This window comes from Triticum urartu, chromosome 7A, assembly GCF_056163025.1.
Source record: "Triticum urartu cultivar PI428250 chromosome 7A, HENAU_Tu73, whole genome shotgun sequence".
In the NCBI taxonomy this organism is placed as follows: Eukaryota; Viridiplantae; Streptophyta; class Magnoliopsida; order Poales; family Poaceae; genus Triticum; species Triticum urartu.
Genome location: NC_141879.1, coordinates 208418512 through 208443648, shown reverse-complemented (window position 1 = coordinate 208443648; position 25137 = coordinate 208418512). Strand labels below are relative to the sequence as shown.

The 25137-nt window shown below is 44.5% G+C and overlaps 2 protein-coding genes across 2 annotated transcripts; both read left to right on the top strand.

Moving 5' to 3' along the window:
- The first annotated feature begins 8495 nt into the window (after positions 1–8495).
- Positions 8496–12803, top strand: LOC125522474 (uncharacterized). The gene is made up of 4 exons (XM_048687533.2): positions 8496–8994; positions 9141–9408; positions 12062–12166; positions 12417–12803. The coding sequence occupies exons 1-4, from the start codon at positions 8525–8527 to the stop codon at positions 12525–12527; spliced, it is 954 nt and encodes a 317-aa protein (XP_048543490.2). The 5' UTR covers positions 8496–8524; the 3' UTR covers positions 12528–12803.
- Positions 12804–15820: 3017 nt separating this feature from the next.
- Positions 15821–24910, top strand: LOC125522255 (very-long-chain 3-oxoacyl-CoA reductase 1-like). The gene is made up of 4 exons (XM_048687332.2): positions 15821–16315; positions 16440–16728; positions 24245–24314; positions 24439–24910. Exons 1-4 carry the CDS (start codon positions 15964–15966, stop codon positions 24742–24744), a joined length of 1017 nt encoding a protein of 338 aa, XP_048543289.1. The 5' UTR covers positions 15821–15963; the 3' UTR covers positions 24745–24910.
- Positions 24911–25137: the final 227 nt, after the last annotated feature.

Below are 25137 nucleotides of genomic sequence, written 5' to 3'. Positions count from 1 at the left end.
CTCGTGCTGTTGTTCCATTGAATTTTAATGCGTTCCTTGAGAAAGCAAAGTTGAAAGATGATGGTAGCAATTACACGGACTGGGTCCGTAACTTGAGGATTATCCTCATTGCTGCACAGAAGAATTACGTCCTGGAAGCACCGCTGGGTGCCAGGCCTGCTGCAGGAGCAACGCCGGATGTTATGAACGTCTGGCAGAGCAAAGCTGATGACTACTCGATAGTTCAGTGTGCCATGCTTTACGGCTTAGAATCGGGACTTCAACGACGTTTTGAACGTCATGGAGCATATGAGATGTTCCAAGAGTTGAAGTTAATATTTCAAGCAAATGCCCGGATTGAGAGATATGAAGTCTCCAATAAGTTCTATAGCTGCAAGATGGAGGAGAACAGTTCTATCAGTGAGCATATACTCATAATGTCTGGGTATAATAATCACTTGATTCAATTGGGAGTTAATCTTCCAGATGATTGCGTCATTGACAGAATTCTTCAATCACTGCCACCAAGCTACAAGAGCTTCGTGATGAACTATAATATGCAAGGGATGAACAAGACTATTCCCGAGCTCTTCGCAATGCTGAAAGCTGCGGAGGTAGAAATCAAGAAGGAGCATCAAGTGTTGATAGTCAACAAGACCACTAGTTTTAAGAAAAAGGGCAAAGGGAAGAAGAAGGGGAACTTCAAAAAGAACGGCAAGCAAGTTGCTACTCAAGAGAAGAAACCCAAACCTGGACCTAAGTCTGAAACTGAGTGCTTCTATTGCAAGCAGACTGGTCACTGGAAGCGGAACTGCCCCAAGTATTTGGCGGATAAGAAGGATGGCAAGGTGAACAAAGGTATATGTGATATACATGTTATTGATGTGTACCTTACTAATGCTCGCAGTAGCACCTGGGTATTTGATACTGGTTCTGTTGCTAATATTTGCAACTCGAAACAGGGACTACGGATCAAGCGAAGATTGGTTAAGGACGAGGTGACGATGCACGTGGGAAACGGTTCCAAAGTCGATGTGATCGCAGTCGGCACACTACCTCTACATCTACCTTCGGGATTAGTATTAGACCTAAATAATTGTTATTTGGTGCCAGCGTTAAGCATGAACATTATATCTGGATCTTGTTTGATGCGAGACGGTTATTCATTTAAATCAGAGAATAATGGTTGTTCTATTTATATGAGTAATATCTTTTATGGTCATGCACCCTTGAAGAGTGGTCTATTCTTGTTGAATCTCGATAGTAGTAACACACATATTCATAATGTTGAAGCCAAAAGATGCAGAGTTGATAATGAGAGTGCAACTTATTTGTGGCACTGCCGTTTAGGTCATATCGGTGTAAAGCGCATGAAGAAACTCCATTCTGATGAACTTTTGGAACCACTTGATTATGAATCACTTGGTACTTGCGAACCGTGCCTTATGGGCAAGATGACCAAAACACCGTTCTCCGGTACTATGGAGAGAGCAACAGATTTGTTGGAAATCATACATACAGATCTATGTGGTCCGATGAATATTGAGGCTCGTGGCGGATATCGTTATTTTCTCACCTTCACAGATGATTTAAGCAGATATGGGTATATCTACTTAATAAAACATAAGTCTGAAACATTTGAAAGGTTCAAGGAATTTCAGAGTGAAGTTGAAAATCATCGTAACAAGAAAATAAAGTTTCTACGATCTGATCGTGGAGGAGAATATTTGAGTTACGAGTTTGGTGTACATTTGAAAAATTGTGGAATAGTTTCGCAACTCACGCCACCCGGAACACCACAGCGTAATGGTGTGTCTGAACGTCGTAATCGTACTTTACTAGATATGGTGCGATCTATGATGTCTCTTACTGATTTACCGCTATCGTTTTGGGGATACGCTCTAGAGACGGCCGCGTTCACGTTAAATAGGGCACTATCAAAATCCGTTGAGACGACGCCTTATGAACTGTGGTTTGGCAAGAAACCAAAGTTGTCGTTTCTGAAAGTTTGGGGCTGCGATGCTTATGTGAAAAAGCTTCAACCTGATAAGCTCGAACCCAAATCGGAGAAATGTGTCTTCATAGGATATCCAAAGGAAACTATTGGATACACCTTCTATCACAGATCCGAAGGCAAGACTTTTGTTGCTAAATTCGGAAACTTTCTAGAGAAGGAGTTTCTCTCGAAAGAAGTGAGTGGGAGGAAAGTAGAACTTGACGAGGTAACTGTACCTGCTCCCTTATTGGAAAGTAGTACATCACAGAAAACTGTTTCAGTGACACCTACACCAGTTAGTGAGGAAGCTAATGATAATGATCATGAAACTTCAGATCAAGATACTACTGAACCTCGTAGATCAACCAGAGTGAGATCCGCACCAGAGTGGTACGGTAATCCTGTTCTGGAAGTCATGCTACTAGATCATGATGAACCTACGAACTATGAAGAAGCGATGGTGAGCCCAGATTCCGCAAAATGGCTTGAAGCCATGAAATCTGAGATGGGATCCATGTATGAGAACAAAGTATGGACTTTGGTTGACTTGCCCGATGATCGGCAAGCAATTGAGAATAAATGGATCTTCAAGAAGAAGACTGACGCTGACGGTAATGTTACTGTCTACAAAGCTCGACTTGTCGCAAAAGGTTTTCGACAAGTTCAAGGGGTTGACTACGATGAGACCTTCTCACCCGTAGCGATGCTTAAGTCTGTCCGAATCATGTTAGCAATTGCCGCATTTTATGATTATGAAATTTGGCAGATGGATGTCAAAACTGCATTCCTGAATGGATTTCTGGAAGAAGAGTTGTATATGATGCAACCAGAAGGTTTTGTCGATCCAAAGGGATCTAACAAAGTGTGCAAGCTCCAGCGATCCATTTATGGACTGGTGCAAGCCTCTCGGAGTTGGAATAAACGCTTTGATAGTGTGATCAAAGCATTTGGTTTTATACAGACTTTCGGAGAAGCCTGTATTTACAAGAAAGTGAGTGGGAGCTCTGTAGCATTTCTGATATTATATGTGGATGACATATTATTGATTGGAAATGATATAGAATTTCTGGATAGCATAAAAGGATACTTGAATAAGAGTTTTTCAATGAAAGACCTCGGTGAAGCTGCTTACATATTAGGCATAAAGATCTATAGAGATAGATCAAAACGCTTAATTAGACTTTCACAAACAACATACCTTGACAAAATTTTGAAGAAGTTCAAAATGGATCAAGCAAAGAAAGGATTCTTGCCTGTGTTACAAGGTGTGAAATTGAGTAAGACTCAATGCCCGACCACTGCAGAAGATAGAGAGAATATGAAAGATGTTCCCTATGCATCAGCGATAGGATCTATCATGTATGCAATGCTGTGTACCAGACCTGATGTGTGCCTTGCTATAAGTCTAGCAGGGAGGTACCAAAGTAATCCAGGAGTGGATCACTGGACAGCGGTCAAGAACATCCTGAAATACCTGAAAAGGACTAAGGATATGTTTCTCGTATATGGAGGTGACAAAGAGCTCGTCGTAAATGGTTACGTTGATGCAAGCTTTGACACTGATCCGGACGATTCTAAATCGCAAACCGGATACGTGTTTACATTAAACGGTGGAGCTGTCAGTTGGTGCAGTTCTAAACAAAGCGTCGTAGCGGGATCTACATGTGAAGCGGAGTACATAGCTGCTTCGGAAGCAGCGAACGAAGGAGTCTAGATGAAGGAGTTCATATCCGATCTAGGTGTCATACCTAGTGCATCGGGTCCAATGAAAATCTTTTGTGACAATACTGGTGCAATTGCCTTGGTAAAGGAATCCAGATTTCACAAGAGAACCAAGCACATCAAGAGACGCTTCAATTCCATCCGGGATCTAGTCCAGGTGGGAGACATAGAGATTTGCAAGATACATATGGATCTGAATGTTGCAGACCCGTTGACTAAGCCTCTTCCACGAGCAAAACATGATCAGCACCAAGGCTCCATGGGTGTTAGAATCATTACAATATAATCTAGATTATTGACTCTAGTGCAAGTGGGAGACTGAAGGAAATATGCCCTAGAGGCAATAATAAAGTTATTATTTATTTCCTTATAATCATGATAAATGTTTATTATTCATGCTAGAATTGTATTAACCGGAAACATAATACATGTGTGAATACATAGACAAACAAAGTGTCACTAGTATGCCTCTACTTGACTAGCTCGTTAATCAAAGATGGTTATGTTTCCTAACCATGAACAATGAGTTGTTATTTGATTAACGAGGTCACATCATTAGTTGAATGATCTGATTGACATGACCCATTCCATGAGCTTAGCACCCGATCGTTTAGTATGTTGCTATTGCTTTCTTCATGACTTATATATGTTCCTATAACTATGAGATTATGCAACTCCCGTTTGCCGGAGGAACACTTTGGGTGCTACCAAACGTCACAACGTAACTGGGTGATTATAAAGGAGCATTACAGGTGTCTCCAAAGGTAGATGTTGGGTTGGCGTATTTCGAGATTAGGATTTGTCACTCCGATTGTCGGAGAGGTTTCTCTAGGCCCTCTCGGTAATGCACATCACATAAGCCTTGCAAGCATTGCAACTAATGAGTTAGTTGCGAGATGATGTATTACAGAACGAGTAAAGAGACTTGCCGGTAACGAGATTGAACTAGGTATTGGATACCGACGATCGAATCTCGGGCAAGTAACATACCGATGACAAAGGAAACAACGTATGTTGTTATGCGGTCTGACCGATAAAGATCTTCGTAGAATATGTAGGAGCCAATATGGGCATCCAGGTCCCGCTATTGGTTATTGACCGGAGACGTGTCTCGGTCATTTCTACATTGTTCTCGAACCCGTAGGGTCCGCACGCTTAAGGTTACGATGACAGTTATATTATGAGTTTATGCATTTTGATGTACCGAAGGTTGTTCGGAGTCCCGGATGTGATCACGGACATGACGAGGAGTCTCGAAATGGTCGAGACGTAAAGATTGATATATTGGAAGCCTATGTTTGGATATCGGAAGTGTTCCGGGTGAAATCGGGATTTTACCGGAGTACCAGGAGGTTACCGGAACCCCCCGGAAACCATATGGGCCTAGATGGGCTTTAGTGGAAAGGAGAAAGGGGCAGCCCAAGGTGGCCGCGCGCCTCCCCCCTCCCCCTAGTCCTATTAGGACTAGGAGAGGTGGCCGGCCCCCCTTCTCTCTCTTTCCCCCTCGGGGAATCCTAGTCCAACTAGGATTGGGGGGGAGTCCTACTCCCGGAAGGAGAAGGACTCCTCCTGCGCCCTCCTCCTGGCCGGCGCCCCCCTCCCCCTTGGCTCCTTTATATACTGAGGCAGAGGCACCCCAGAAACACACAAGTTGATCCACGTGATCTATTCCTTAGCCGTGTGCGGTGCCCCCAGCCACCATATTCCTCGATAATACTGTAGCGGAGTTTAGGCGAAGCCCTGCTGCTGTAGTGCATCAAGATCGTCACCACGCCGTCGTGCTGACGGAATTCTTCCCCGACACTTTGCTGGATCAGAGTCCGGGGATCGTCATCGAGCTGAACGTGTGCTCGAACTCGGAGGTGCCGTAGTTTCGGTGCTTGATCGGTTGGATAGCGAAGACGTACGACTACTTCCTCTACGTTGTGTCAACGCTTCCGCAGTCGGTCTGCGTGGGTACGTAGACAGCACTCTCCCCTCTCGTTGCTATGCATCACCATGATCTTGCGTGTGCGTAGGAATTTTTTTTGAAATTACTACGAAACCCAACAGATAGATCATGGGATCCTGAACAGAGGTTCGTCGTAGGAGGCACGTGGCCGACAGAGCTATCTCCGGAGTCGACGAATCATAGCCCTATGGGATCTGCGGATCGGAAGCCAGGGCAGCGGCTTTGTATGTTGAAATGCCAGAGAGAGAAAGAGGAGGAGGAGGAAGAAGGTTGATGATGACGTGTGGGCCTCATCTATAATAACGGTCAACTTAACAACAAAATAAACAACGTTGACTTTCCTACCATGTTAGTCCTGATGGGTGGGTCCCGTTTGTCATAAACATGTTTAAACCGTCTGAAACAGTCATCAATCATTTTGGGTAGTTTTTTGCAACAAAAATAGAAAAAAAGTGGTAGTTTTTTCGTAATTTTTTTGAAAATTGTAGTTTAGTGGGACGACGACCCCAAATGTGGTAGTTTTTTTTGTCAAATACTTCACCTAAGGTGAAAGATTCAAAGTGAACTGGTTTTTGTCTTCGAAAAGGAGGATTAACCCCGCCCTCTGCATCAATCGATGCATACAACAAAGTGAACGGTTTTAAAGGTACCTCTATTCACCGCAAAAGAATGTTACTTCTACAACTTTCTCTATATATTCTCCTTTACTAATTTTAATAATTGCATCAAAGTCTGACCCAAAAGAAAAGCACTATGGATATTTTTTGAGAAATCGATCTACAGAAAAGTATGTATCACATTCTGCCAAAGAAAAAGGAAGTACATATAGCAACGTCAGAGGAAAACCTTCAATAACCAATGTTTGCTTGTCTTCTTCCTTGTTTTCTTTTGTTCTCTCTGCCTTTATGACTCGACACGCAGAGCCGCGTTCCAGCCCACTGTGATATCCTGGCTTATTAGGAATGATAGACTACTCATATCAATAAGGAATTCCTTCTTTTCCGGGAGCCCATTCGGACAGAACTCCAAAGTTAAGCGTGCTTAGCTTGGAGTAGTGTCAGGATGGGTGACCGACCGGGAAGTTGCTCCCGGGTGCGCACGAGTGAGGACAAAGTGCGCAGAAAAGACTAGTATTGATCTGTGGGGCCAGTCTAGATCCCTCCAGGAGTGACGACCACCGGCGGGTGTGTCCGGAGCGTTACAAGTTGGTATCAGAGCCGACCCTCGCGGTTACACGGATGGTTGCGGACAGGTGTGTGGTCATGTTGTTCATGACGTTTGTGACCCGTCGTGGCACACGGCATGGCACATGTACTGGACTGGAAGCACAGACGTATGTGCCAAGAGGGAACGTTCCTGTGGCCCGACGAGGACGTCGGTTCCTCTGAGTGGGGGTGTATGTGATATCCTGGCTTATTAGGGATGATAGACTACTCATATCAATAAGGAATTCCTTCTTTTCCGGGAGCCCATTCGGACAGAACTCCAAAGTTAAGCGTGCTTAGCTTGGAGTAGTGTCAGGATGGGTGACCGACCGGGAAGTTGCTCCCGGGTGCGCACGAGTGAGGACAAAGTGCGCAGAAAAGACTAGTATTGATCTGTGGGGCCAGTCTAGATCCCTCCAGGAGTGACGACCACCGGCGGGTGTGTCTGGGGCGTTACACCCACCTCATCTCGCCGATGGGCAGCTAACTAGACTACCCCCACGATGCATAAGACGACACAATCCTCTCACCAACAGGATCTCGGGATACTTTTTTGGGAAGTGTGCCAACCAACACCCCATTACCGACGCCACCTCCCGGGCCTCCACCTCATAACAACCAATAGGGGACACCGAGCATTTCATGAAGTTGGTGTGTAGCCATGAAGCATGCCCAAAGAGCGCAAGTAAGCATCGAACATCAAACAACTCCTCTCCGCCTGGAAGGCAGAAGATGATGACATCATCAACATACACCGAGATGCCGATCATTAGGTCTCGAGGTGCTAGGAGGCGAAGCAACCCGAACTCCATGGCCTTGGCCAACAACTTGTTGATGGTGTTAATGACCAACACAAATAACATCTTGGAGAGCTGGCTTGTGTCAGGCGACTTTTTCCTTGTTGCTGGTTTATAATGTAGTTTTATTTGTTGTTGATCTTTATTTTTTCGTGTATGTGTTGAATTGTTCCTTTCATGGTATTGGATATTGTTTTTGTTGATATTTATGAAATATAGGATGCACTTTGGGTATTCTTTTTTCCTTTCTCTCCCCCTAAGGCGACTAGGGCAAAGTTCTCCTCCCCTCCAAGCTCCACCAGCTAGCCCATGGATCCTCCTCCCCTTTGTTAGTGGTTGGTGGAGGGGAGGAGAATCCTGGTGCCTCGACTCCGTCTAAATTTCGGTTAGGATTTGTTAAGTTCCCACACGGGCGGCACTTGGACGAATGGCGGCGCTTCATCCTTAAGTTGGTCCTCTGGGCTTCGATTGTCCCCGAATTCGTCCATCAAGAGGGAGTCAACAAGCTCCGACGAGGTTAGAGTTTCTCATCATATGTGTACGCAACATGCAAAAACTGATGGTTGAACCGATAGGTTTGGCCGGAGTGTGTTACACTTATCATAAATAAATCAGAAATGTCAGTGAGTATATAAGATAGTTTATGGGATTAAGCATGTTAGATGTTGCCTAAAAAACATGCTTGCTGGCGCTAAGAGTTTGCACAAGTTTGTGACAGGCACGATCTGATATTAGGTGCTTCAAATTTAAGGGTTCAATGACGGCGACTACAACTTCAGAGCTTTGGTCTTTAAAGGCATATGTATGAAGATTTTTCAGCTGTCATCAACAAGTTTAGTCTTGTAGCTGTAGTAGTTGTTCAGTAAATTTTATTATGTTTGAGGTATTTGTACTTTTGGTCCGGGTATTTCGCAGAGAAAATGCACTTTGGTGTCTTCTTTTTGAAGTAAAGCTTTCGGGTTTTCGCTGGATACTTCGCCGGAAAGTTATCATCGTCTTGCAAAAACGTTCAATAATTAAGAGTCTGCTCGTTTTCTCCCTCGATCTCTTGCGCCTCCTCCACCTCCGCGACTCGACACGCACAGCCGCGTCCCAGCCCACCTCAATCTCACCTCGCCGCCGGCAGCTAACCCGCACCCCCGCGATGCAGAAGACGGCGCAGTCCTGGTTCACCGGCGGCTCCGCCTCCCCCAGCACCGCCGCGGAGTCGCAGCCCTCCCTGCTCGCCGACTGGAACTCCTACGCAGCCACCCGGTCGGACGTCTCCTCCTCCTCCCCCCTCCCGTTCGACATCGAGGCCGCCGTCCGCTCGGCCAACGACACCGTCTCCGGCACCTTCAATGTGTAAGCCCCCTTCTCCCCAGCCCTAGCCCCTCAGATCTGATCCGCTCCCGCCAAGCTCCGCTGCCTTCCGAGCCGAGGGATCTGGGCGCGATTAGCTCGGTAGCTCTCTGCCTCTGACCCGGTGCGTTCTGATCCGTGTGCTGCAGGGTGTCCAAGGGCGTGCGGGAGCTGCCGGGGAGCTTCCAGGGCGCCACCAGCAGCTTCCCCTCGGGGAAGGCGCTCATGTACTTCGGGCTCTTCCTCGCCACCGGCATCTTCTTCGTCTTCATCGCCTTCACGCTCTTCCTCCCCGTCATGGTGCTCATGCCGCAGAAGTTCGCTATCTGCTTCACACTTGGCTGCGCTCTCATCATCGCTTCGCTCTTCGCGCTCAAAGGGCCCGCCAACCAGCTCGCCCATATGACGTCAAAAGAGGTACTCTATTGCCGCGGATTGCCGCTATTGCTGTTCATTTGCTTACAGTTTCGTAAGAAATTACAAATAGTCTTGTTTGGTAGTGACGAAGTAGAGATTACCCTGTCAAAACTCATCTACTCGGTGCCGTGATTTTTAACCAAATATGATTCCTGTTTTGGAACATGCGGAAACAAGTTACAAATCTTAATCTGGTGGTGAGCTCATGTGCTCTATGCAGACAGCTAAAGGCTGTCATTTGCTAGTCTGTCCTGTATACCGGAATATCATTGGACCTTCATAGTAATGAAAATCCCTTGAGGATCAGTTGTAGCATAGCTGATGGCCATATCTGTTGGTGAGGAGGGCTAACTGACCAGCTATTTGTCATTTGATTGTATATAAAGAAAGTTAGTGCTTTGGATAGGGACAGGAAAAATGAGTCAAGACAAAACGTGGATGGATTGACCGGAAAGATGCAAGGTAGTCATGATATTTTCCCTTAATCCTCTTGGATTGACCGGGTACTCCGTGTAACCTCACTGAGTTGATTTGGTGAGGATTCTTCACCAAATCCCCAAACAGGGCCCTGTAAACTTAGAAAAAAAAAGGCTACACAGATGAGTTATTTGTACAAAACATGCTACACATATGAAGGGGTCCTATCACAAAACAATTCTAGTCTCTTGTAGTGCTTGATAACTGAAAAAGTAATCATCACTCCCCAAATCAAAGTCCGGAATTTAGCTGATCACCTTTTCTTCGAGGAGAACCAATAGCTCTGTGGCTGTGATCTTACATCATGGACATCCCCTGTGAACCAAGAGCTCTTACCTGGGTCTTTGCATGCATTACTTCTTCACTCGAGTAGAGGGGTTCAAGGGATCCCTTTTTATTCTGCTTCTGCTGTTTATATTGAATGTTTGAGACGAGAATAGTATAGGAATTACTGAGCAATATTTCTGTGCTTAATTTAAATAAGCAAGTCAGAAAGGACACTAGAAAAATTGAGCAAGCAGATCAAGTAGGCCTTTCCTTCAGTCAACCTATTCAAACTCAGTATTTCTTATTTAAGAAAATAAATAAATTTCCTTTCATGTGGAGCCAATCTAGTTATCTTGTTGAGCCCTTGAAGTTATTGATTTTGGTTCAGCTCTTGAAGGTTAATTATAAATCTCAAGGATGTTTGTCACTCGAGAACTGTCCCAGGGAAAATGTCTTTGAACCTACATATCGTCATCATTTGTACACAACCTGAAAATGCTCTTTAAAGTCTCTGTAAAATATTTATTTCAATGCCATCAAATCTGGTCTTCTGCAAGTCATCAATGCAAGAATCCAAAACTCGATATTCAGAAGAAAGAGAAAAATAAGAAAACATTTAGGAAAATGAAGTATTTGTGTGAAGTATCTTGATCTGAACATGCCAAAAGAAGTAGAGTAGTGGAAGTTGACAACTTTGTGATGGCAATATTGATGGACTTTGATCTTTCCAGTGAGCTCACCTCTTGGATGTGGATTCTCCTAAATCCTAATACCAGGGGCAACATAAGGAGTCTTGCTTTTTCCCCCCACCTGCGAACAAACAAAATATTTGGCTCAATCTGAGAGGACACCTAAGTTCACTCTATTTCTGCGCTTTCTAGCTTCTGCAGTAATGCTGGTCTCGCTATCCTCCATCTAACATGATTTCTGAGCTTAATCCAATATTGTTGGATTATAGAAGGGCTTTTAGTACTGATTAATCATAATCAATCAAGTGTCTGTCTGGAAGCCTCATGTTGGCCAACGACATACAGAAAACCTAGTCCGTTGTAAGAGATACTTAAGTTTAAAACTGCATTTTCTGGATATACTTGAAACTTGAAAGTAATAGAACTGATGTGTTGAATCAGTTGTATTGTCCTGATTCCTGTGTATGGCTTAAACATTTTCCCTGGTCTCGTGGAAGTCAGGGGAGGCACATGGATGAGTACAGTTTGATTTGAGTGCAACTGCTGATGTGCACTAGAGTTGGTTTCTGTCGATGCATGAAATTTCGGATTCTTATTTCTGAAATATAGCAATGAACATTTCAATATCGATTCAGTGGATTTTGCGCAGAATACAAATTAAAGCACCCATTTAGGCATAGGCACGGGACAAGAGTTGTTGGTACCAAGTACTAAATTGCGCCTGAACTTGCTCAGATTCGTAAATAGGATGCAATGCAATAGTCAGGGGAGGCACGTGGATGCGTACAGTTTGATTTGAGTGCAACTGCTGATGTGCACTAGAGTTGGTTTCTGTCGATGCATGAAATTTCGGATTCTTATTTCTGAAATGCAGCAATGAACATTTCAATATTGATTCAGTGGATTTTTCCCAGAATACAAATTAAAGCACCCATTTAGGCATAGGCACGGGACAAGAGTTGTTGGTACCAAGTACTCCCTCCGTCCGAAAATACTTGTCATCAAAATGGATAAAAGGGATGTATCTAGAACTAAAATACGTCTAGATACATCCCCTTTTATTCATCTTGATGACAAGTATTTCCGGACGGAGGGAGTACTAAATTGCGCCTGAACTTGCTCAGATTCGTAAATAGGATGCAATGCAATATCGTCATGCCACATAATCTTCAAATGCATGGGGTTTCTGATGCAAACATTTGCATATTTCTATGTTTCAGAGGCTACCATTTACAGTGGGGTTCACCGGATGCATGGTTGGCACAATTTATGTCTCTATGGTGCTTCACAGCTATTTCCTGTCGGTGATATTCTCAATCCTTCAGGTGTGTCTTTTTCTTCTTCTTTTGACTTGTCTTCATTCCAGCAACATTTCATTTTCTCTACATCTACATAACAAGCTCATAATCGGGGCCATGATTTAGTGAAATGCCCTCTCCCCTTCTGTATTTAGAGGCATAATGATTTCCTTATCCCTATCAAAGAATGCTTTTCTAACTCCCGGAAACAATTCAGTGTGCATTTGCACTCAAGCCTACTGTTTAAGAAGTGACCTTGCTCTTGCTTTTGTTCCAGGTCCTTGCTCTTGCTTACTACACCATATCCTACTTCCCTGGAGGCTCTAGTGGATTGAAGTTTCTCTCGTCAAGTCTCCTGTCCCCAGTATCAAGAATTTTTAGCTCGTAACCCTAGTAGAACAAATATGTATGTGATGATCACACTCATGCCCTTGTAATTCCTGAAGTATCTTTTGTATGTAGTTGCTGATCGACCAAAAGTATCTTGTCCCGATCGACCCATGATAGAGATATCAGATACCGTGACCCCTTCCTTCACTCCTTTCCACTGCCATTTACAGATGTTAGGCATGCGTTGGGCGTGGATCGAAAAAGGTTTGTTGAGCTACTGTATGTGTCTTGTGCAAATAAAGTTATATTACTGCCTATTTACGGGCCAGGGTTATACAGGCTTATGACGAAAGTGGCTGTTGCTTTTGCTGCTTTTTTGTGAGAAGTCTGGACTTTTTCTTTTGTAAAAAAAAAGGTTATGCAGAGTTCTGAGTGTAAATAAACTTCATCTAAGCCAGACGTGAAGTTTACGGAAGTTGTTGATATTAGTATTCAAGTGTTGCAGAGCTAGGTAGTAGTTTATTTTGGGAGGAAGCGAGAGATTTGTTGAATACAGGTACTGCCACACTTCAATCAGTTTGAAGGCACCCTCAAACAAAAACTTTAGCAACAAAGCGCTAGAACACGGTACGCACCTTTGGTCTTGCTAAGAGCATCTCCAATAGAAGATGCAAATTTTGAGATGTAAAATTTACATCTCCAAAAACTGCCTTTTGCATCTCAAAAAAGGGTCAACTTCACCAGACGATGCAAAACAACTACTCCAATGGAAGATGTAAAAACTATATTTCAACTAATACTTCATTTGAGGGGGCGGCGGGGTCCGGTGAGGTCGGAGTGGCGGTGTGCGGAGGTGGGCGGACGACGCAGGGGCGGCGAGGTTAGGCGGACGGTGCAGGGGCAGCGAGATTGGAGCGGCGGCCAAGGGCTGGGGTGGGGGCGGGGCGACTCGAGCGACGACCGGGGGCTGGCGGATGGGAGGCGACAACCGGGGGCTAACGAAGGAGCGGCGGCGGGGCTGAATCGGACGGCGCAAATTAGTGGTGGCTGACGGCGGGGGGGGGGGGGGGGGGGGGTGGAGGGCGGCGGCGGCGGCGGCGGCGATTTGGTGCGATTCGGCCGCGGTGGAGTTGGGCGGGCGACACTTGGCGGTTGGCGGGCGGTTGTCTTTTTACATCTCTTGTAGATGGAGATGCAAATTTGCACCGCAAGGTGTTGTAGTTTACATCTTCGGAAGACGGAGATGTAAATATTTTTGCATCTACACCATCTGTTGAAGAGGTGGTTTTGGTCAAAGATGCAAAAGTTAGTTATTTTTTCATGTACATCTTCTAATTTTTTTGAATATCAGTACAGACACAAGTACTTATATACACGCACATACATTCATCCCTATGAACACACACGCACACCCTATCTCCATGAGCACTTCCGAAAGACTTAGCCGGCATATCATCTTGAGATTTATGAAGTCATTGTAAGCGCGTGAACGTCTCATCCCACTGCATGTGTATCGCCGAAAGTCATCTATAAGCACCAGGATTTGAACCCCGATGGACTGGGATAGCACAGTCCCTCTAACCATCCAAGCACAGGTTGGTTTGCATGTACATCTTTTATTAGAGATGCTCTAACACTAACACAGCTGAATGAGGTACTGCAGACTCGAAAAAAAAACAAATGAGGTACTGCATGCTGCCAGAAAGAAAAAAAAAACAATTCCAAAAAAAAGGTACTACAGCGGCCGCTCACATGGTTGCAGTGCCGCTCGAGCCAACAAAGTGGCTCCTCTCCCTCCCAAGGTTCTGTCCGTCACCGGTCTCACGAATTGTGTATGAATTCGATATATCCATGGGATGCGCTCATCATGCAATCGGAAATCCACTAGGAAGTGGCTGGTTGGACGTTAGACGGCACCGGTTTTTCACAATCTTTTCGTTTTGAACCGTGATACCACCCAGCGTCGGCGGGGCTGGAGAAGGCAGCGCCGTCGGGTGCGTCTAGGAGGAGGACGAGGTGAGGCAGCGGCGAGTAAGCAAGGAAACCAAAACAGTCAAGTGCTGTGAGGCGTGTTGACCCTTGGATTTTGTGTGCACGGGATATACAATTTTTGTTGGAATTGTTAAATCTCAGTCGAGCGAGACTAACAAAATCTCAGTCGATACTATATTCGTTAGAACTTACATGAAGATCCGTGTAAAATTTCCTTTAAATTTTTTCCTCTCACTTGATTAAGACTTTGTTAAGTCTCAGTCGGCTGAGAACTAGTCACACTCTTTTTTTCTTTGAAACCAGAAACTAGAGCTTCCATTAAACCAAAGGCACAGCTACCCTTCTTAAAACCATACTGAGCGACGACGTGGTCAACCTATCACGCTAACGACGGCAGAAACCAAAATCAGCAAAGTGCAAAATACACAGGCTTCTAGCTTCAAAATTGTAGGTTCTAGACTTGAGAGCGCCAATGAAGACATGCAAATCCGATTAAGAAAAAAACGGCTGGCATGAAATATATTTAGAAAATGTATAGAGCAACCATGGCAACTTTTGTAATGACTTTTTTTGTTTTTCACACACACGACACCGGCCATGCATGGTAGACTGGTAGTACCCTTTAACATTTCTAATACGTGGCAATTTTTCTCCCACACTATCCGTCAGTGTTAGCTAGTGAGTCCGACAACATCACTCAAAATCACATGGCACATCGCAGATAATCACATAGAAACTCTTTTTACAAATTTGCGTGACAACATTGCTCAAACTCACATGGCAACATTACTTAAAAACACATGGTAATCCATGCCCCTATATTCGTGTGTTTCTTGCTTTTCCGGGAAGCAAAGAAAAGGTAGAGAGGAGATTCGTGGCAATCTACAACACGTCCCCATGGCAACTTCATACGAGCATCCGTGAAAACCTTTCGTGCTAAAAATAATTCGGTTCACATTTAGATGTTATTTTTCATGGGGGTAATTATTGACTTAAAGCTCCCCCCCCCCCCCCCCCCCCTCCGGGGATTATGAGCAATGAGACGTGCTACGCATAACTGGCTGATCTTTTCAAAAGTGACCGGCCGTTTGATGTATGAAGTTTTCTCTTTCCTTTGTTGATGCAGAAGCATCTTTAGCTTGGGGCTGTCAACGTCACCATTGCAACAAAAGCCTTGTTGCAATTGCAAAGAGACCATCTTTGGCTTGTGGCTAGAGGTTGCCCCCTAGACTCGAATATGGCTATTACCAACTGGTTAGACGCACAACTCGAATCAACGCCGTCCCCTAGACTTCAGATCAAAATCAGTTCCGGCGGCCACCGAGGCGGTCGACGCGGCGTGATCCATCGGGTGATACTAAGTGGTTATGGATAACAAGTTTAAAAAAAAGTTATGGATAACAAATCTGCCTATTTAATGCGGGAACCTCGAGCGCTTAGCACACGCAGTGAGCCAGCGACACGTCCACGGCGCGCGCGACACACTGTGGAGAGACAGAGAGATGATGTGCGGCGACGCTCTCCTCCGGCAGGAGCCATGGTTCATCTCCCTGGCCACTATCGGCGCTCTGTACTCAGCAGCCGTGGTGTTCCGCCTCCTTCCACACCTCGCCCTCCTCCTGCGCCGGCCGACGGACCTCCGCCACCGCTACGGGGCATGGGCCGTCGTCACCGGTCCAACGTCCGGCATCGGCGAATCCTTGGCACTGGAGCTCGCGCGCAGGGGCCTCAACCTCGTCCTCGTCGGCCGCGACCCCGCCAAGCTCCAGGACATCTCCGAGACCATCTCCAAGACCCGCGCCGTGCAGACCAAGACCGTGGTGTTCGACCTCTCGCTCGTCGCCACACCTCAAGGTAAATAAAACTGGCTAGGACGAACCGACACGCAGTGAACGCAAGCGACCTTGTGAAACAAAATGGAGCTGACTGTTACCGTCTACTTCACCTTGTATGAACTGATGCTGGTTATATTTGGCAGGGGACGAGGCGATGCGGCGGCTCCAGGAGACCGTGGAGGGGCTGGACGTGGGGCTGCTGGTGAACAACGCCGGGGTTGCCAAGCCATGTGCGGTGTACCTGCACGAGATGGACGTGGAGGCGTGGGTGCGGATGATACGGGTGAACTTGTGGACGCTGACGGAGGTGACCGCGGCGGTGCTGCCGGGGATGGTGCAGCGGGGCAGGGGCGCCGTCGTCAACATCGGCTCCGGGTCGTCGGAGGCCATCCCCTCCTTCCCACTCTACTCCGTCTACGCCGCTTCCAAACGGTATCCAAAAACACTAGACATATCTGGGATTCTGGTGTAGGTGGTTGGTCATCATGCTATTAATTTGCACTTCTCTCTCGCGGTGCTCATGCACCTTTTACCTCTCTCTTGTTAGAAAAATTAGGTTCTTGGAGCTAAACAGCCTACCCTCTATTCCTCTGTCTTATCGGTGGTGCCGCTCACAATGCATATTGAGGTTAAAGGATGGGACCTTATATAGACTCCAAGTTTCAGATATTTTGATCTATTTCCAGTTAGGACTCGTGACTTGTCAAACCAACCACAATAATTAACAACCAGTTACCAAGTCCAAAAACTGTTAATCAATAAGGTCCCATACACGCATGTGTGAGTCATGCGCCGAGTTTGAAATCAAAATCAAACTCACAGGCTTTAACAATCCATAAAGCCAATCCTACGGACAACCTAGCATTCCGCTTTATACTGTTCCCGGGTATAATTCCTGTGTATTCATATACACTGTGTTTCAGTATAGCCGTACCGGCTTCCTTAAGTATATTTTCTTAAGTACAATTCCACATCAAGTATTACCGGTTATTTCCATGAATACTTCCACACCGAGGTTTTTTATTCCGGGAGTATAACAATGTAGTGGACATATAAAATATTACAAGACACAAATTCCTACATCTCCCACTTGGCTGAAAATATTTTATCCAACAAAGTGAATTCCCATGCTATTAACATGGACAAAAGATAATTCCTTCCCTCAATGCATTCACGTTGCATGTATAAACTTTGTGACTTTTGGAGTCATATTATCACAAAGTAGCAGGTTATGATGCTCTTCCATGACCATAATTATATTAAAATATTTCCCTTACCTCATGCATTCCTTTAATGCTTAAATTGCATCAAAGTATTCATCTTTCATACAGAAAGAACATTCAAACCCTGTTTCCTTTATACATTATGAACACCTACAAAATAAAATATTAAAACATAACATAACAAATTGATTACCTTTAATGGAGATCCTCTTGCGAACAAACAACATCAGTATATCCATACATGCAGCTGAAGATTGTGACCATCAAAGTACAATAGATAATCCATGATTCCTTGACATTACCCCATAGGCATTTCCTATGATTCCAACAATCTTTCCAGGATTCACCTTGCACTTGCTAATAATCCCAGCAAGTGTGAGTTATCATGCTAATCAAAATAGCAATAGTTTCAGTGGCATGGCTAAGGTCAGGTCATTATTCTTTCTTTTTCCTCTTGAGTTCAAACATAATTCCTCACAGAGTATAATTCCCATTATCAAAGGTTTCAGACAGGTTTGCACTTTTCCATAGAAAAACATTCTCTATGATTTCCACTTCCAAAAAAAGGAAGCATCAGACATACCTTTCATAAGAAAGTTTGAGGATAACCAAGTTTTCACTTCCATCAATGTGATATTTATAAACAAAAAAAACATAGTTAGCACATATAGTAGTAACACAAAACACTTCACGCTAATCTTTGTATATGATTATCTTCCATATTAAGAAAACCATATGACCTGATATACCATTGATGTGATGCTTGTAACAAGATCCTGAATTAATATATATTCAGTTATCAAACCTTGTCCTCATTCCCACTTTCTCTAAATTCCAGAGAAGCTACAACTCCCACGGGAGAATGACTTTCCACAAAGTATAATCATTTCTTTGTGTAAAGGATTTTTAATATCAAGACTAGAATTGTAATTTCCATTGAGCATGTTGCTTTAAACTTCCAGTAAATAAATCCATTTACTACCGATAGGCTTGTGGTTGTTTGGTAAAGTAACAAGTTCCCAAACTTGTATTCTTCCTCATTGAGTTTATTCCTTCTGGCAATGCTTCCACCCGTAGCTTGCATTGATGGAAAATTTAAGCCTTTTAAAAAGACTTTAATTATTCCTCTAAAAATTCAGAGTCACTTCCCCAAATAACATACGATAATTATCCAGACTCGATATTCCAGTTATTTCCTCCCACTTATCCTAAGCATGTTAGTGTCAGGAGTTTCACTTGTAGTTTCCTTTGGGGTCAAAATTATATTCTAGTATGATTGCCAATAGTTCCACCATTATCCATAAAAATATCAACTCCCACTTTCCACCAGTTTTCCTTTTCCAGAGCAAAAAAAACCCTTGATCCACTAGAATAACAATTAACAATTTCCTGGTGTGTGCTTTGCAGTAATTGATAATTTTCTTCCAAAATTAAATACTTCCTTCCAGTCAAAGATATTCAATTCCTCCACTCAATTGTGAAGTATACATTATATGACAATGGGGAATGTAGTTCCATGCTCTTTACATATTAAATTGATATATTCCTGAAGTGTACTTCCCCCACCAATCAGTTGTTAAGACTTTGATATACTTTAATTAACTGATTTTCCACTTCAGTACAACATGTGAACAGCACAACAAAACCTTCTGACTTGTATAATGAAAAGGCAAACATGTAACCATATAAAGTGCAATCATCGATGAGTAAAATGAAATAAACAATCAGGCCTAGTGGGAGTGACCAAAAAAAATACCATAAGTATATATATAAACGATGTGAAGTTTCTTTATCTCTTTCCACCTTAAGAAAAGGCGTGCAAGTCAAATACCCATTATATAGGTGCTTCCGAAACCAAATTCCTCCCACTAAAACTTTGAACCCCGGAATTAGTAAGCCACTCAATTCCGTTCCATTATATGTGACCAAGTCGTCCATAACAAAAATAATAAATTCCAAGCATGTGTTCCCATTATCAACATTCCTCTCTATGGAGTTATCTTCCCCGAATAACAATTTGGGTTGCTAACTTCCAATGGACCATCAAGAAAGAATAGACCATCATGTGAAATTCGGTAATGCACTAATTTTATCATTGAGCAATATTTCCACTCTTCCTTTTCCAAATAGTATTTCCTTTTAAACAATGGGTTCCAAGATAGAACCATAAATTAAATCCCTTCACATTGAAGTTGCATATAGTGTTTCCTATAACAATAATATTCTTCCTCCACCAGGGAGTTCCATGGTAAAATTTCCAATTCCAAAGTGTATAAGATTTAGCAGCATTGACAAACCACACAATATATATAATTTCCTTTGGTATTGTTAGCAAGTCAATAAAATTGCTATTGTATTCCAGCAATGTAATACATAGAAGCTTAAATTCACAATCCAACTATTTGAAAAAGTAGCGGCAAATTCATATTTAATGCAAATATTAGCAATGTGCATACCGTTAAGTGAGAGCAAACTTCCTTAATTTTCCACGGAGTGGTTCCCATCTTCCATCATAAATAAGTGATTGTCATAATAGACACTGTTTGAATTCCTTCTCATGCAAGATTAGTATAATAGTGTATCCATCAATAATAATTTTCCTCCACAAAACGGAGTTTGAGGTCATAATTTCCAATTCCAAGTTTATTGACTTTGGAATTTCCTTGGAATTGTTTGCATGAAAGTATATGATATATGAAAAATCCAGTGCATACAGATTATAGACATACCTTCCACTTTGCCTAATTGCATTGGAAAAAAATACTATATCTTCCTCTTCAAGGTGTAACCAATAATATTTAGGAAAATCCTTCCCTCGGAGAGTTTCTATCTTCCTCCATAGAGCAAATAATGTCCCATATCGCAATGAAGTTAAATTGAAAATTCAATTCTTTCAATAAATTCTGCATAGAGTTAACCAATATATATCCAGCAAAATGTATTCCCAGCAGATGCCTATTCCAGATTGCACTAATTATCCATGCAATTTGTACACTATGTTTTTCAACAAGAATAGAATCCATAAATATTATTGATCACTTTATGAGAGTATTGTCTAAAAATATATTCCAAATTGCACGTAATTTTCCACATAGTCTGTGTCCTCTCATATTCAGGAACGAAAGAACCATACGATGATCATGACATAAGTAGCCATTTTATATCCACAATAATGGCATTTAAATTTTGGTCTTTTCCGGTTAGTTTTCTCAATCTGTAGATATCGGCAAAGAAATCCCAATTCCTCATGCAAGTAGTACTAGAAGTAGGAGCAAGACGCCTATAGCTGACTCAATTAGTCAATTCGTCTGAACATCCAAGTAGTACTGTACCTGCAACAGCAACAAATACGCTTCCGACTTGTTCCGCAGTGGCGAGAGATTTCCTGCACTCTCCTTCCTCAATTTGAGTGGTGGATCACGTGCGCGTAACAAATTCAGGACATCAAGAAAATTTCTCCGGTCCTTCCAAGATCCAAGTGCTTGATGTTTGGCAACAAAATTACTTAGCCAGCGAAAAGTAATCTACTACTCTTCCTCCGTGATCAACATGAATTAGTATACTACTAGAACACCTCAGATAGAGACACAGAGACAACCGATCCAGAATAAGGACTAGTGCTACGAATACTGCTAGTCTTCCGATGCATGTTCTTCAAAAAACTGAATTAATAACTAGCAGAACCAGTTTTCAGATCCGGTGAAGCCTTGGGCAACTTGATGCGTGCTCGCATGGGGCTCAACACATCGCAACATGGGGCATCGGCAGATGCAGCGGGATGGGCGAGCTCGTCTGTCGGAGTGAGGATTCCTGGAAGCTGCGGCAGGGGCGGCGAGCGAGGCCGTGGAAGAACATGGTGCAGCGGGAGGACGTCAGTTTCCATGAGATCGCCAGGACATGGTAGTAGGCGCCGGTTCTCCACGAGGACGGCCAGATCGATGAGCGAGAGGGCGAGCTAGTCCGGCGGCGAAGGTGCAGATCAAATCGATCTGGAGCGACTTGTGTGCGGGGCCATATGAATCGATTTGTAGCGAGTTGTATCACGAAGCACACAACAGATCGATCTTAATTCCCAAGGTGAACAGGTGTGGGTCGGCAGAGTACGCAGCGGAATTGATCATGGATCGATCGAGTTGCCGACGATGACGTTAACCCTAACCGGCTCGGATGCCAATGTTAGAAAAATTAGGTTTTTAGAGCTAAACAGCCTATCCTCTATTCCTTTGCCTTATCGGTGGTGCCGCTCACAATGCATATTGAGGCTAGAGGGTGAGACCTTATATAGACTCCAAGTTCCAGATATTTTGATCTGTTTCCAGCTAGGACTCGTGACTTGTCAAACCAACCACAATAATTAACAGCCAGTTACCAAGTCCAAAAACCGTTAATCAATAAGGTCCCATACACGCATGTGTGAGTCATGCGCCGAGTTTGAAATCAAAATCAAACTCACAGGCTTTAACAATCCATAGGGACGCGGCTTGCCTGCGGCCTTGGCGTGCGACCATCGGTGCGACGCGGCCATCGCACGGCTGTGCGTGAGCCCCCTCCCGCTGCGGATTTTCTCTCAAAAAAAAAACAAAATACAGATCCTAATGCTGATTGCCGTCTGTATGGATACATCCCTTATCCACATCCCTCTCCTGGGTCGGAACTCAAGCTCAGCTGAAGCTTTCCATGTCCTCTGCTGCTCCTGCTCCTCGAGCCTCCAAGCACTTCCTGCCCATCGAGCGGATCTCGTCGCGCTGCCGTGCAGCTTCTACTCGGGCGTGCGCACTCACGCATCTCACCCCATCCCGGTTCCCGGCTGGCTGCCGCCCGCGTGCGCCTGCTGAATCAGCATCCCCGGCTCGGCTGGCCGGCGCCGTGGTCCGCCTGCTGAATCAGCGTCCCGGCTCGGCTGGCCGCCGCCGTGGTCCGCCTGCTCGACCTAGTCGCACAGCAGTTCCATGGGGACGGGATCCTCCACGGCGCCGTCCTCGCTGGTCTGAGATGCGGAGCCTAGCGGGAGCATGTGGGACGGCCACGCAAGGGGTTGGCGTGTCCTTGGCGGGTGCTCGGGCTTGTGGAGGAGGGGCCGAGTATAGAGGGGAAGGACGTCGAGAATTAGCATCGGCGCCATCAAATTGGTACTCAAATAGGAAGAAGAAAGGAACTGCAGCTCATACATGGAGTATTACCTCCGCATAACACAGGTAATTTCCTCTTCTTCTTGTGTCATTCCAGTCTCATGCGTGTTAAATTCAGAGAAGGATGACATTCAGTTAAGATGACAATTACTCTGCTTTCATTCAGTTAAGATGCGTGTTAAATTCAGAGAAGGGAGGGCTAATAGCAATTCCAGTACTCTGCTTTCATTCAGTTAAATTAAGATTCCTTACATGCTAAATTTGGACTGATTGTCAATTTGTTTTCTGCTCGCTCTATGCCTCTAAGCATGACATTCAGACAAATGGTTCAGTGTACATATATTATGCATAATTGAAATGGATCATTGGGATCCCGGTCATCGTAACTTAAAATGAGACAAGGATAGCTTAGAGGCTCATATGAGAACGATGCTTGTGGAAAATTGTTCACAGCTAATTCTATGAATTAGTACGCAATTAAAAAATATATGTGAACTAGTATATTTGATTGGGGACATTTAGTAGCATTCAGTTGATGGTACACACTCTGCAATCCTTGTTCTATTTTATACGGTTTGTGCAAGAACGTCTTTTCATCCAATTAAATGTGAAATTGGGGTACTGTACATGCTCCTAATTTGTTTTTCCAAATGCAACAGAACCAGAATTAACTTCTTGTCGTTGTTTCGCATCTCCAGATTGTGGTCACTAGTCATGGTTTCCTGTACAAGTTCTAAAACGGTACAACAGGAGAATTTGCCGGTGATTCATCGTGAAGAACATAGTGCGATTTCTTACTTTTGGTGACTGGGAATCATCGGGAGCATCTTGGTTCCCTGGACCACTTCTTGGAGAAGCCACTGGGCACGTGAGACTCGAAGAAGACATCAGGGACGGGATTCCTTGGCTGCCCAATTTAAGAGGAGATTTTACCTGTGCTTCCTTGGTCAAGCCGCCATTGATTGTTCTGCCGAGGTTGTAGGCCTCTCTCGCCTTCAGAAGTATATTTTGGCGTGCTTTTCTGCATATGCGGATCTGTTTCGCGGGCATTTTGTGGATGTGTTTCACAGACGATGAGTTTTTTTTTCACTTGATTTTTGTTTAGTCTTAATGGTGCGAGAGTATTACGGAACGAAATAGGTATCACGGGATGTCCGGTATTAGGATCTGTATTCTGTTTTTTTTTGAGAGAAAATCCGCAGCGGGAGGAGGCTCACGCAAAGCCGTGCGATGGCCGCGTCGCACCGATGGTCGCACGCCAAGGCCGCAGGCAAGCCGCGTCCAATCCATAGAGCCAATTCTACGGACGACCTGGCATTCCGCTCTATACTGTTCCCGGGTATAATTTCTGTGTATTCATATACACTGTGTTCCAGTATAACCGTACCGGCTTCCTTAAGTATATTTTCTTAAGTACAATTCCACATCAAGCATTACCGGTTATTTTCATGAATACTTCCACATCGAGGTTTTTTTATTCCGGGAGTATAACAATGTAGTGGACATATAAAATATTACAAGACACAAATTCCTACATCTCTCTCGATTTTCTGAGATAAATATATACTAGTACATCACACAGGATTTAAATTTCAGGTATGTTGCTCAGTTCTCCAGGAGCCTTTACGTTGAGTACAGAAGCAAAGGGATCGACGTGCAATGCCAGGTGAGTGTGCAAACGTCCAGCATTTCGCCCAAGACCATCACGCTGAAAGAAAAATGCGTGGAGACCAACTTTCTTGTTCCTACATTTCATACCATATCATTTTTATTAATTTTACAACCAACAGGCCCCGCTTTTCGTGGAGACGAAGATGACGTGGAGAGCCGGGAAACGCGGCAAGCAAGGCCCGTTGTCGCGGCTGGTCATGCCGACGTCGGACGCGTACGCGCGGGCGGCGGCGCGCTGGATCGGGCACGGCCCGCTGTGCATGCCCAACCTGGGCCACCGGCTCCAGTGGTACCTCTGCCGCGTCGCGCCGGACCGGTTCCTCGACGCGCTCCGCCTGCGCGAGAACCTGCGGCAGAGGGCCGTCTTCCAGCGGCTCAGGTCGCCGAGGGCGCCGTCGCACGCCAACGGCGGCAAGCAGAGCTAGGCTTGGCCCTGAGCGCGTGCATACGGCGTGGCCGAAAGAACCAGCTATGATATGATATAATACTATGTATTATCTGTACTGTATCTCTGAACCGCGGTTTGGTTTAAATCTCTGCCGTCGATGCATATGCGTCCACGGGTGCTACCTGTATATCTTCGTCAAAGACAAGCTCAAAATAAAATGCATTGTGCAGTCAGATATGCCTTCGCCAGTTGAATAAAATGCCGTAGAGCGGAGTGCATTCAAAAAAAAAAAGAAGCTCAAAATGAGAAAAGAAAATGACAAATAGATTTGTTAGAAAACAACTGTGGCAACTTCTATAACGCCCGAATATGGGAGGCCCTATTTGGCGCTTCAGGCGCCAAATCACCGCGCTAGCGCTCAGTAACTGAT